The sequence below is a fragment of the Beta vulgaris genome, chromosome 5 (assembly GCF_026745355.1).
Source record: "Beta vulgaris subsp. vulgaris cultivar EL10 chromosome 5, EL10.2, whole genome shotgun sequence".
Lineage (NCBI taxonomy): Eukaryota > Viridiplantae > Streptophyta > Magnoliopsida > Caryophyllales > Amaranthaceae > Beta > Beta vulgaris.
Genome location: NC_079206.1, coordinates 44,644,014 through 44,657,814, shown reverse-complemented (window position 1 = coordinate 44,657,814; position 13,801 = coordinate 44,644,014). Strand labels below are relative to the sequence as shown.

Below are 13,801 nucleotides of genomic sequence, written 5' to 3'. Positions count from 1 at the left end.
TAATATTAATCTGTTATGCACGTCTATATACTTTGAGTACGGCGCGCAGAAGATTACCACACAAAAAGTAGTTAACTTTGCAAATGAAATGGTTGAATTATCAGGCAAACCAACCTACACCTAACAAATAGTCAGTGAGGCCACATACGCCAGTGGTTTTTACAGTTTCCATTGCAGACATGACAGAAGTTGGGGGTGGTTAAAAGAATTTGAAGAGCTATATTGATGTAGCTATGTAGGGTATTCAAGATGTCAGGACTAAAAACTGGCGAATACGAATTACAATCATAAACGGAAGATTGGTGTTTGTGAGTTGTGACCATAACCTTGTAAGCCTCAGTTGGTGATTTTACACGGTGGCATAAAAAACCACCACAAAGGAATCAATCAATTGGATTGCTCCAAAGCTTAGTTAACTTTTTACCCTATTTTAAACCAACGTAAATAAGTTTTAAACTACATTTTATCATTTTTAGAGTCTTTGTAATTTAAAAAAAATATTGTTATTTGTTTTCTTAAATTATTATTTTATCTTAAGTGTAAATGTTAATTTCCTATATATTCTTTTCATTATAACTCTTATTCTTTTAAAAATATAAATTTACACATTTTTTTATTTTAACTCATGTGTTCTTTTTTAAAATAAAAGAATTGTTGAAAAAAATTCACGACAGAAAACGCAATACCAACCCACCTTTGCGGCAGACAGTGTAGCCAAAAAGTTCAGGCAAATGTCACAATAAACCGCAAAGACAATAGGATGCAACCAAAAAATACAAAAGACTGAGGCACTCGAAAAACTGCAGCTATGTATTATGCAAAGCAAAACATCGTTTGATAACTCCATTATAGGCCAGAAACAATAGCTGATTAATGACAAAACATCAAGGGACACAACCCAAATTGCCAACACTTAAGAAACTAAACAAAACCTCCGAAAGTTTAATTCCACAAAATCCCGCTTTATTCTAAATGAACTATATCTTGACAACAGAGGATTAACGCTGAATGAATGCACGCCGAGAGCAACTTGAACAAACAGCTTACTCTGTCTTTGACATGTGGACAATCAAGTCAACCACACGGGAACTGCAACACAAAAAAAGAAGTGTTATGCACAGAAAAGCAAATCACATGACCGGGAGCAAAATATCAATCTCCAAACTAAGAACAGGATTAAGTTCAGACTAGTAGTTACCTGTAACCCCATTCGTTGTCATACCAAGACACGAGCTTTGCGAAGTGGTCGTTCAAAGCAATACCAGCTTTGGCATCAAAAATGCTTGACCTGTAAAAAATGTGGATGCATTAGTTCATGATAAGACGAAGCAATACAATTGGAAACTTGGATGACTTTGTAGAGAGGAAGCCACATTGTACCTGTTGTCACCAATAAAGTCGGTGGAAACAACATCATCTTCAGTGTATCCCAAAATTCCCTTCATTTTGCCTTCTGATTCCGCCCTAATAACCACAAAAAAGAGATGAAAAATTGAATTCATAAACCATCAACTTACATAGTAGGCCAGTAGGCATCATATTGCACAGCAAATGAGATGAGATGACGATAATGGTAGCTTACTTGATGGCAGCTTTAATGTCCTCATAGGTAGCAGCCTTCTCAAGTCTGACAGTAAGGTCAACAACAGAAACATCAACAGTTGGAACACGGAAAGCCATTCCTGTCAGCTTCCCATTCAGAGCTGGCAGAACCTTTCCAACAGCCTAAAGAAAATGCAGCCACAGATCAGGTCCATTGGGAGAATGAATACTTAAGAGTTAGATCACACTAATATAACCCTTCAGATAAAATAAGCAAAAGCATATATTATTACAGACCATAATCTCTAAGAATACATGAAACTATAAAAGCACCGACTATAAAAGTACCTTAGCTGCTCCGGTGCTGCTGGGAATGATGTTAAATGATGCAGCCCTTCCACCTCTCCAGTCCTTAGCTGATGGACCATCAACGGTCTTTTGGGTAGCTATACACAAGAAGAAAATAATATATTAGATTTGGACCAATGTACAAAATGATCAAGAGCATTAGTCATCAGGACTTACCCGTGATGGAGTGAACAGTTGTCATAAGACCCTCAACAATGCCAAACTTGTCGTTGATAACCTGAACCATACATCAACAAGATTTTAGAAAACCACAAGGACATAATAGAACCAGACTCCAATGATTGGGCCCATTACACCAACAAAATGGTAGCAGGAACAGACCTTGGCCAAGGGAGCAAGACAATTGGTGGTACAACTGGCATTGGAAACAATGTGAAGGTCTGACTTGTATTCGTGCTCGTTGACACCAACAACAAACATAGGGGCATCCTTGCTAGGAGCTGAAATGACAACCTTCTTGGCACCACCCTGATCAATATCAAGCAGAACTCACTAATAAGAACCAAGTATAAGAAACCACAAAAGTAAGAGCTCAATAAATCGTGATACATAGGAGATTAAGAAACAATGACAATAGAGACAAACAGCACAAAATATTACATACTTAAATAGTCATCCTCACACCACCTGTTAGTGATGGTGTATTCACTTTCTAGATACATCACTAAAGAAATTGATAATGGAAGCTCACAAACTTCTGCCTCAGAATTAAAATGCGGCCTATTAATACAGAATAGTAACTATAAATTGAAAAAAAAATGAGGAACTAAAGTGTCCTGCTTGTCTTTCTGAGAGTCTTTATTTGAAAATACTGCTGCTAAAATGTATAAATTTAATAGAGAGAAAGTAGCTTGTCTATAAGTAATGTTAAAGCACATTCAAACTAACACAAAATAGAACTAAAACATCACCACCACAACCCAAAAATAAGAGAAACTTGCTTCAACAAAAAGACAGCTTTGGAGCAAAGTAAGAGACAGCAAGTCAACAAATTAATATCCCCAGTACAAGAACCTCAAAGACAACCAACAATAAACAATCAGCAACAGGACAATTCTATAATACTTGAATACAACAAAAATTACACTCCATACTATAGACACCAAGCAAATCCACATCACATTGAGTATCATAAACAAAAAACACAAAAACCATGTAATCCCTCCACGTACTTCTTACTATACATGAAATGGTAAATCTAGCTAGTCACTTGTAATGAAACAAATTTTCTGATCAAATATAAACTTCAACAAAAGAGTAAAGACCTTCAAGTGGGCAGCAGCCTTGTCTTTGTCGGTGAAGACACCAGTGGACTCTACGACGAAATCAGCACCAGTCTGACTCCATGGGATCTCCTCTGGGTTTCTGATTACCAACCACAATAAGAATTTATATTATCAGCACATCATTACTAATTTTCTTTGACAATGCTGCATCAAATTATTCCCTTTTAAAACTATATACAATGATTAACTCCTTTACAGCCCACTACCACCAATAATACTAGCGTACTTTTATTCAAAGAGCAAAACTATGTTATAAAAAACTATATATAAAAAGAGTCAAAAAAGTCTAAAATCATAGCTTCCAATTTCATCATAACATTTCTCATGACATTGCAAAACAAAGCAACAACACGTTGTTTCCTTTTCCATACTACGAGACACTATACTGACAGCTACTACTATACAATAAAATAATGAATCTAAGATATATTAATCTTGTCAATTATATAAACTGACAACAGAAAAACTCGTTTACAAGATTTTGTTTTTAGTTTCCCAGACAAAAAAACTACAAACAAAAAACGATAAGGAACAGGCCCTACGATCATTGTTCCTATTTAAACTTCGATGCAGATTAGAAATTAGAATAAGTAAATAGAGTTACCTGCAACCGAAGACGGAGACGGGCTTCTCACCGAAGAGAAGAGTCTTCTCATCCTTTACCTTAAGTTCATGATGCTTCCATTGACCGTGAACACTGTCGTACTTAAACATGTATGTCTACAACCAAAAAAATTCAAAAATAATCATCAAAAATTTAAAAAAAATTGACGAAGATCTAAAGCAGTAGATCAAAGGAATAGTTGAAAATACCATGTAATCGGTGGTGATGAAAGGATCGTTGACAGCGACAAGCTCAACATCGTCCCTCTGGAGGATCACTCTTGCGACCAAACGTCCGATTCTTCCGAATCCTGCATAAATTCATAAATCAAGATTAATCCAGATCAAATCATTAAAAAGATCTAAGAGAAGGAATAAAAATGGAGGTGGATGAATTATTATTACCGTTGATTCCGATCTTAATTTTGGCTGCAGATTTGAGATAAGAAAAACATGTGAAAGTAAAATTAGGTTAAGATTCAATAAAAAAAATGAAGCAAATGATAGATCGGAGGAGAGAGAAAGAAGAAAAAGAAAACTAACCCATGGTGAAGAAATGAGAAATGTGAGGCTGAGAGTGTTTGCGTTTGGTGAAGATGATAATAGAGAATAGAAAGAGAGAGAGTGTGAGTGAGAGTGGTGAAGAAAGTTAGGGTTTTATTTAAAGGAGAGAGAGAGAAACGGGTGACCGGGAATACCGGTTGGTGATTCAAAAATGGGGAGGTGGGGCGGAATTCTCGAAGGTTGTACAATTTATTGGATCTCATACGTGAGAGTGCATGGAAGTGTACATTGACCTATGATACGCTGTCGTTTTGATTTACTTCATTCGTATAGAAAAAAGAAGAGGAGGGTCACGTGAGTGACGTTGGATTGGTCACGGAAAAGGAGAAATGTGGGTGTGGTGGAGTGATGGTAACTGGTAGTACATGGTAAACACTAAACAGGTAAAGGTCCAAACTCCAAACAAAATGTGGGCTGCTTAATCAACTGCCACGTCGTTTAATGCGAGAATTCGAAGATGACTTCGCTTCTCTTTCTTTCAATTTTTTTTAAAAGAGTAGCTAACTACAACCCCAAAAAAAAAAAAAAAATCTAACTTATGTGGATCCGGTTCACGTAAATATTAGTCTGTACCACGGAAAACAACATATCATTATTGAGAATCCACAGTATCATGCGAAAACCCACTATATTATGCAGAAATCCACTGTATTATTCAGACCCACACTATATCATGCAGAAACTTGTTATATTATTCAGACACACTCACTATATCATACAAAAACTCACTATATCATTCATACACACACTATATTATACAGAAACGCATTACATCATTTAGAAACATACTATATCATGCAAAAACTCACTATATCATTCAAACACACACTATATCAAGCAGAAACCCTTCAAGCAGAAACCCACTATATCATTCAGACACCCACTATATCATGGAGAAACTAAATCATTTCATATGTTAAAACACGTATCATAATATATACTACGCAATTTAGATCTTCTTGTATGTTAAAACATTTTAATTAATTCCTCTATTATGTTGCACATAATTTCACATTATGTTTTCCGTTAATGAAATATATTATATTGTATATAAGTTCACTATATCTCTATAGAATTCACTATATGAAGTTAATATCTTACCAACCCGGTGCACACTAAGTTTAGTGTGCACCGGGTCCATTTGAGTTTTTTTAAAATAAGAATACATCTAATATTTTGTAGTATAATTTAATTATGATTAATTAAAAAGTTTTTAAAAAAATGAGATGCTTTTATCATAACTTCTTATTTATTTGTTGTACCTAACTACTCATTATAATATAACAATAGTACTTAAGATCACAAACAGATAATAGTGCATTACAATATTAGATTATCATCTTTTTTTACTCAATTGAGTAATTTCAAATTTATTGTCAGATTATTCAAAAAAATAGTAAGAAGTCATCTTTTTTCCTTCTCTGAATTGGGATCATTTGTCCTATATGATTCCCCTACGAGTGGGTCATTTATCATAGATGACCCCTATCATGTTTAGTATGATCAAAACCACCCATGAAAGGTAGGTTAGTCTTATACTACTCTTTCTTGTTGTATTTAGCCTTTTTCTTGTATATAGTAATTATGTTTTACGGAACATGCCAGAGTACTAGAGAACTCAACAAACTAGTTTTTAGACCCATATTATGTCCCGAATAATTATATTTTTCATTAATTAATATTTTAGTTTGAAATAATAACATCAAGTATCACCCAATTTTGTGGTTAAGACATCCGTATATATGCTTGTGATCACGGGATTTTATCTTACATAATGTATTTTCTATTTTTTTTTTGTATATGTGAATTACATGTCATAAAACACTCCAAGCAAAGGCATCACGTGGCATAATTACTTGCTTAGTAATATCCTATAATATACTTCCTCCGTTTAGAAATAGTTGTACCATTTCTAACTTTTACACTTGCCGATGTATGATTTCAACCATTAATATCTTTAATTATCAATAAGTAAAAATTATAAAAAGTTTATATTAAAAAAATTTACACCGAGACAAAGCCAACAAGACCCCGCATCACTATGTTTTTCCTAAAATATAAATCACCAAAGACAATCTAAGTGTAAGATGTGAATAGTGCACAAAATAGAAATGGTGCAACTATTTCTAAACGGAGGAAATATAACTATAAATTTTAGTAAAAGTAAGTTTAGTTTAGTAAAAATAAGTTCAGTAAATAATTTAATTCAACAAAAATCAACTATAAGTTTCAGCAATAATAAGTTTAATAATAATAAGTTCAACAAACATAAGTTTAGTAAAAATAAGTTCAACAAACATAAGTTTAACAAACATAAGTTCAGCAACAAGAAGTTCAGTCAAATAAGGTCAGAAAAAATAGATTAAGTTTAGCAAAAATAAGGTAAATTCAGCAATAATAAGTTAAGTCAAGTAAGAATAAAGGTGTGTTATGTTCACCTTATAAAATAAGTTTTAGGTCCAATAATGCAAATCAGGTTTTGATCAATTTTAACACAACACTCAAAAATAAATTCTAATAAGAATCAATCTAGTTTAATAAGTTCAGTTAAGATAAGTTTAGTTTTTTTTTTCAGGTGAAAAGAACAAACCCTATATTAAAGAGTTCAAAACCTTAACTATTAGGTAGACTATTTATTAGAATTAGATGATTACAAAAATTACTCTATTAAATTTTGTTGAGTTGGACTCAAGTAATAATTAAGACATATTCCCTCTGTTTTTTTTTTCGTTTTCATTTAGAATTTTGACACTATTCATACCTCGAGAGAATCTTCTCAATTTTTTTCAATTTATAAAAAAAAATATAGTCATGTGGGGTCTTGTTTGATTCGTCTCATATAGCACATTATTAATATTCAATGGTTATAGTTTTTTACTAATATATAATGAAAAATATTTAAGTTTAAAGATGTGCATTGGAATATGTGTACAGGAAAGTAAGAAAGAAAAAATAAATAAAAGAGGGGTATCTTTAATGAATTTAATTCACTAGTTAGACAAAGTTTGTTATGTTTCATGAATTGGACGAGTATATATAAGAAGAGCACAAGTTTAGTGCTCACTGGATTAATCTTGGTGGTATCAACAAGGTAATAAAGAGATGAAGCAAATTTTTGGTTACAAATTAGTATTAGGCCCGGGTTATGCCCGGGCAAGAAAAAATTTCATTTATTAATATACAGGGCCGTCTTAAATATTTTAGAGGCCCTGTTCTAATTTAAGATAGTGAGGCCCTAATGATAAAATTAAAGCTACGATCTTAAAAATAAGAATTTCTAACAATATTACAATTAAAATCTTACAAATTGAAGCACCAAAAACTCAAATAGCTTTATTTGAAAAAAAAACTAATACAACTTCAATCTATGATCAACCTTCTACAAATCCAGACTCAATTCATCTAAAATTATAATTTAAGCCTGAAAATAACAAGATAACATTAAAATCATTGATAATTTCAACTTAAAATAAAATACTAAAATAGATTAAAACTATTTCTCTGATGGATTATTTGTCTATTGACCAACACAATAAGTCTGAACTAATTCATCTGCCAGCATCAAGAAGATTATGATAACTAATTGCACTAAAAATAAAAACTAAATTTAAGCTACTGGAATTCTTATGAGAAATTGAGAAGTTCAACGCACAACATAATCCAGCACTAGCGTTACTGCCAATGTCTATAAATTCAGGCGGCAGGCCGCACAATCCTCTTCAGTCTCCATGGCAAATCCATAGTTTCTTTTTTTATTTCTCAGTTAATTCTTTCAATTTCCGAATTTCGAGCAAAGGTTCAACACTTGAATAATGAATTGTATTTTAAAATCCCACTAATTTCTTTGATTTCTAATGAATATGTAAAGAATGGGTAAAAATAAATATCAAGGGAAAAAATTTAGTCGATAGTATGTGATTGAATTGAGGAGTATGGGAATCAAATATTCCATAGATATTAATTCAATTCTCAAGGATTGAGAATAGATGTTTTTGGAACCCTTGTTAATGGAGATTGGAGAGAGGAGGTCAGAGTTAATTACAAATATTGTTAAAGATAATTTATAGAAAGTTGGAGAGTAGAGAATAAATGTAATTTGAAAAGTTGCAAAAAATTTATTGGAACTGTAAGGCATCAAGAGTAATTAAAACACAAAACAAAATATTCTGATAAATTGAGCCCTTAATAGAAGGAAGAAGAAAGGGTTCCAACTTCCACCGTTCAAAGAAGGGAAGAGCCCAAGAGTCTTTTTTTTTAAAAAAAAAAACAGTAGATATCAGAGTATGGGGCCCTCAAAAATCTGAGGCCCTGTGCTGTGGGTCTGTTTGCACAGGCCCATAGCCGACCTGTTATTATATTTATATAATACACTAATCAACTTAGCCTAGTGGTTAAAACTTTAGTATAGGTACTTGAGGTCTCGAGATTAAACTCTATACTATGCAATTTCTTAAACTTTTTAATGTACATGGATTACATGAACTAAAACTCTCTAGGGAGAGTGCCACGTGGCATAGTTTCTTGTTATCGCACGCCTTTTAATATATCTGTATGAATTCCATTGAATCGAGGAATACGTATCAGGATTGATGTCCTTCAATTAACTAATTTGTTATACTCCCTCCGTCCCAAAATATAGTTCCCACTTCATTTTGCACAGTCTCCAAGACGTACCTTTGATCTACGATATCTTTTATTTCTTATTAGTAAAAAATATAAAAACTCGATATTACGAATTTATACATTGAGACGAATCTAACAAGACCCCTCATGAATATGTTTTTTTTTATACATTAGTAAGAATATTTGGTCAAAGTTTTTAAAATTTGACTACCAAAATAGAAATGGGAACTATATTTTGGGACGGAGGGAGTAGCTTATATTATTCGATTTTTTCACCAAATGTCCCCGAGTTTTCACGAAATTTACCGGGTACCTCGCACTTTGAAAATACACCCGGTACCCCTCAGTTTCAACATAATATACCCAAATATCCTTAGTGACTAACGGCGTTAACCGCCGTTAGACCTACTTTTCTATTTTAAACCCTAATTATCCCCAAATCCTGAACTCTAAACCTAAACCCTAACCCTAAACCTCTCCCATCACCCCCTCCCCCACCCTCCCAACAGCCCCCTTCACATCATCGCCCAACAGCCCCTCCATAACCCCCCGCAACCTCTGCCCCTCCCCCACCCCAGCAACCCCGACGTTTTGCCCACCCTCGCAGCACCCTGTCGATTTCCCCACCCCTCCCCCCACCCCAGTCGATTTTCACACCCTCCCCCGCCCTAATCGATTTCCGTTCACAAACCTCCCACCCCTATCGATTCCTGGGCTTGCATGGGCTTCAAGTTTGTTCATCGACGGGGGTGAGGGTTTGGGTGCCGAAATCGACTAGGGTTGCGGGGAGGGTGCAAAAATCAACAGGGGTGGGGCGAGGGGTGGGGAAATCGACGGGGTGTTGCTTGGGGGTGGGGGACAAGCAGGGGCTGCGCGGGGTTGGGGGGCTGCTAGGTGGTGGTGGGAGGGAGCGGTTGGGGTGAGGGAGGGGGAGATTGAGGTGAGGGAGGGCAGCTGCTGGACGATGGGGGAAGGGGTGGCGGGAGGGGGCTGCTGGGAGGGTGGAGAAGGGGTGGTGGGAGGTTGGGGGAGGGTTAGGGTAGGTTAGAAATTAGGATTTAGTTAGGTTAATTATGGTTAGGGTTAAGACTAACGACGATTAACGCCGTTAGTCACTAAGGGTATTTTGGTGTATTATGTTGAAACCGAGGGGTACCAGATGTATTTTTAAAAGTGTGAGGATACCCAGTTAATTTCGTGAAAACTCGAGGGGGCATTTAGTGAAAAAAACCATATTTTATTGTATCTCCATAATGGATAGTTAGTTAATTGATTAATACTTTGTTCTATTCAACTTATTTAAGAAAAAATAAGATCTTATAAGATAAGGTAAGACAAAATAAATTGAACCAAACGGACCTTTAGAACATGATGATTTTTTGGCTATAGCTTATTGCTACAATTGGTGATTAATTGATTTTCATCAAGACGATAACAAGTTGCAACGTTATTTCTTGACGGTGGTGACTAGGCAACAAGTTAATTGACTAAGGCTCTGTTCTTCTGGACTAAATTAATAAAAATTTAATTCAGTTTAGTTAGTTCAAACGCATTCATTTTAGTTCTGTTCAGTTAGTTTTCTCTACATTTTGTATTAATTTAATTTAATTTTATTTTATTTTATTTCAGTTCAGACAAATTCAATTAAGTTCAGTTCACTTCGGTCCAAAAGAACAGCCTAAGAACATATTGAATTGTTGTATTTATCGAACATAACTACTTTCAAAGTCTTTTCCTCACAACTGAAACGATTTTTTTTTTTTTTGAGAAAGCAATCTAAATTTTTTAGTGTAATGGTATACAAATACAAGGCTTTAAATTGGTTAAATTTAAGTCAAATAGTCTAACTCTTCATATAATTATATACTCCATAATCATATACGTATTCCCTTTTTTTTGTTGTCATATTCATTTTCTTATGCGCGTCTTTCAATGCACATTTTTAAACTTTAATATTTTTTATTATATATTAGTAAAAATTATAACGGTTGAATATTAATGAAATAATAATTGAGACGAATTAAACAAGACCTCACATGACTATGTTTTTTTCTTATAAATTAAAGAACATTTGAAAAGATTTTTTCTAAGCCTAAATCGTGTCAAGATTACAAGTGAAAAAGATAAAAAAAAATCAGAGAGGGTAACTATTTAAGTTAAAGAGTATGGCGGAAATAGTGGAGTGGGCAACAGTGCGATTATTGGATGGTGACTGGTGAGAGGCGAAAGTGGGATGGGATTATTGGTGGGCGGTGCGCATCGTCTGACCTCCAAAATTAAGGTACAATATTCAAGTGTCAATGTGTCATTTGTATTGTATATTTGTATGTCCAATTGTACATCAGGAATAGTTGCATGGGACATGGCAATTGGCAAAAGGTTTCATTCAAGCCATTTGACCATATGTAAGCCCCAATAGCCAATATTTTTCCACCAAGCATCTAAACAGAATCTATTTACTTATATTCTGTGACTACATTGCACTTTGTCCTGTTTATAACAAAACATAAAAGAACAAAGAAATAAATACATGCTTTCGACTGAGATTTTTATGTGCGTGATTTACTCTTTTGTGAATGCAAAATATAGCACTGAACAAAACAGTTAAATACCCATTTTGCAACTAAAATCACTTAGAGCAAAACCAATGATTAGACCAATTTTAAGGGTCACCAATTATTTTATTACTTTCTCTTTCCTCCACCTCATTTATGCCCAACTTACCCAAAAACTCTTATTTTATTACTCCCAATAGTTAGACTGATTTAAAGGATTATCAAACTCTCTATCCTACTATTTACCATACCCCAAAAAATTAAAACTAAATTAACTAACCCAATATACTCTTGCCACATGTCCACCTTTAAAAAACTTTGGCTGACAAGTTTTTGGGATGAACGGTCCATCCCAATGCCCAGTTCATCTCCTTCTCTCTCCTCTTTGTACTCTCTCTCCTATTTTTTATTATTACTTTTTCCCTCTCTCTCCTCATGAACTCCCAAGAGTCCAACTGCTGGGTATGCTCTTAGAATCCGCTTGGGTACAAAAGTTAGAAACTGGTATCGACTGATCTTGTTCCGTTTTTCAACTTTATGGAGCTCAAAACAGTTTGGTACCTAGTTAAGAGTATCAAACATTGAAATTAGTTAAAATTATTAAATACTTCATATGTTTCTTTTCAAGTGCAACTCTTAACTTTTGTACTAATCGCATACTTCATTCTTACCGTATTTTTTTACTAATATATAAACACAAAAATGATTATATAAAATGTTGCATTTGTTTCAATGAATATTTTTATATTATCAATTTTTTATAACTTTTATAAATATAAAAATCAAAGATATTAATGGTAAAATTTGTGTGTTGGCAAGTATGAAAGTCAAACTGTTGCACTTATTAAGAAACAGAGGTTAGTATATTATTATTCATAAATTTCATAGTTGATCTTATTAGCTTTTCGTAATTTTCTGTCTAGTGCGAAATTCGAAAGTGGGTGTTATGACATAATAAGTTGTTTAAAAGAACTTCTAAGGAATTGGGAATAAAATAACAATTTCAATGAAATTGGGGTAAGAGAATGTTATTTGTTTGGGCCCATTAAATCCCCCCAAGAGCCCTATGCCATGTGGCACCGCAACCTAAGCTCCGTGGGTCCCACCTGTTACATCATGGCTAGAAAGCATTGGGAGATTCAATGGTCCCACATAAATCACTCTTGGAAAGGTGTCACCACCAATCCCTAGGTGAGCTGTCCCATCCAGCACACCTTTTCCTAGGGGTTCTCACCACTATAAATACCTCTTGTCACATCAATGTAAAGGTATTGAATTCTCACCTAACTAACTTGAGTTTCTCACTCTAGACTCTCTCTTTCTCTACCTCAATCATCAACTGACTTGAGCGTCGGAGGGGCGATCCCGGAACAACCCCCGAGGTAGTTTTCCGTGTTTTGCAGGATTCCGGTAAACAGATAACCAGCTCTGCTCAGACTAAAGGACTCGCTCAGCACATACCATTAACCTTAATTTCTAGACAGAAACAGTTTGGCGCCATCTGTTGGGACAGTACAAAAAGTTACTTCGCCACCACTCAACAAAAGTTCATTTGCTACTCAGTAGGATCCAACCCCAGTGCTATTCAGCTATGGCACCATCCAAAAATGCCCGTAACAAACAATCTACTCAACCCCAAAGGTCCGAGAGGGAACCTTCACCACAGCATAGGAGGTCAGCACGAACCCGATCTCCTTCGGTTCACTCATTGGACCCTAACCTGGAATCGTCTCAAGAGCATCAGCCATCCCCCTCTCGGGAAATACAGCATGTTGATCCCCAACCACTATTCACAACCGATATAGCACTCATAGCAGCTCAGCTGCAGCAGACCCTACAGCAAAGCATCATGCAAATGCTGACTACCCTTCAGCAGGGACAAGGTCAGAATTAACTCAACCTCCAGCAACGGGATGATAATGTCCTGAGACAATCTTAGAGGGAAGAGCACGACCCCCGCTTTCCTCGCGGCCAGTCTAACCGACAAAGGTCAGCAACCAAGGAGCCTGGTCGGTCCCAAAGAGAACCATCAAGGCAGGATGATCGGCAACCTAGAGAGAGGTCGGCCCGCCGTGAATCCGCCCTCAGACAGGAGGAAACCCACGTCTCTAAGTCACCGAGGGGTAACCCTCGTCGCAAACCAGAGGACGCTCGGAACTTCCTCAATGAGAAACGCCATAGTCAGGGGTATGACGCCCGCCAGCTCCTGGATCAAAAAGCAGCTTAGCGAGAAGGACAGGGCGACTCGGCGCAATCCAA

The 13,801-nt window shown here is 35.4% G+C and overlaps 1 protein-coding gene across 1 annotated transcript; it reads right to left on the bottom strand.

The window, feature by feature from the left end:
- Positions 1-792: 792 nt before the first annotated feature.
- Positions 793-4,488, bottom strand: LOC104893518 (glyceraldehyde-3-phosphate dehydrogenase). The gene is made up of 12 exons (XM_010679634.4): positions 4,344-4,488; positions 4,206-4,229; positions 4,011-4,111; positions 3,802-3,917; positions 3,177-3,276; positions 2,233-2,379; positions 2,068-2,128; positions 1,891-1,988; positions 1,583-1,725; positions 1,381-1,464; positions 1,199-1,288; positions 793-1,089 (listed from the first exon to the last, which is right to left on the bottom strand). The coding sequence occupies exons 1-12, from the start codon at positions 4,345-4,347 to the stop codon at positions 1,044-1,046; spliced, it is 1,014 nt and encodes a 337-aa protein (XP_010677936.1). The 5' UTR covers positions 4,348-4,488; the 3' UTR covers positions 793-1,043.
- Positions 4,489-13,801: the final 9,313 nt, after the last annotated feature.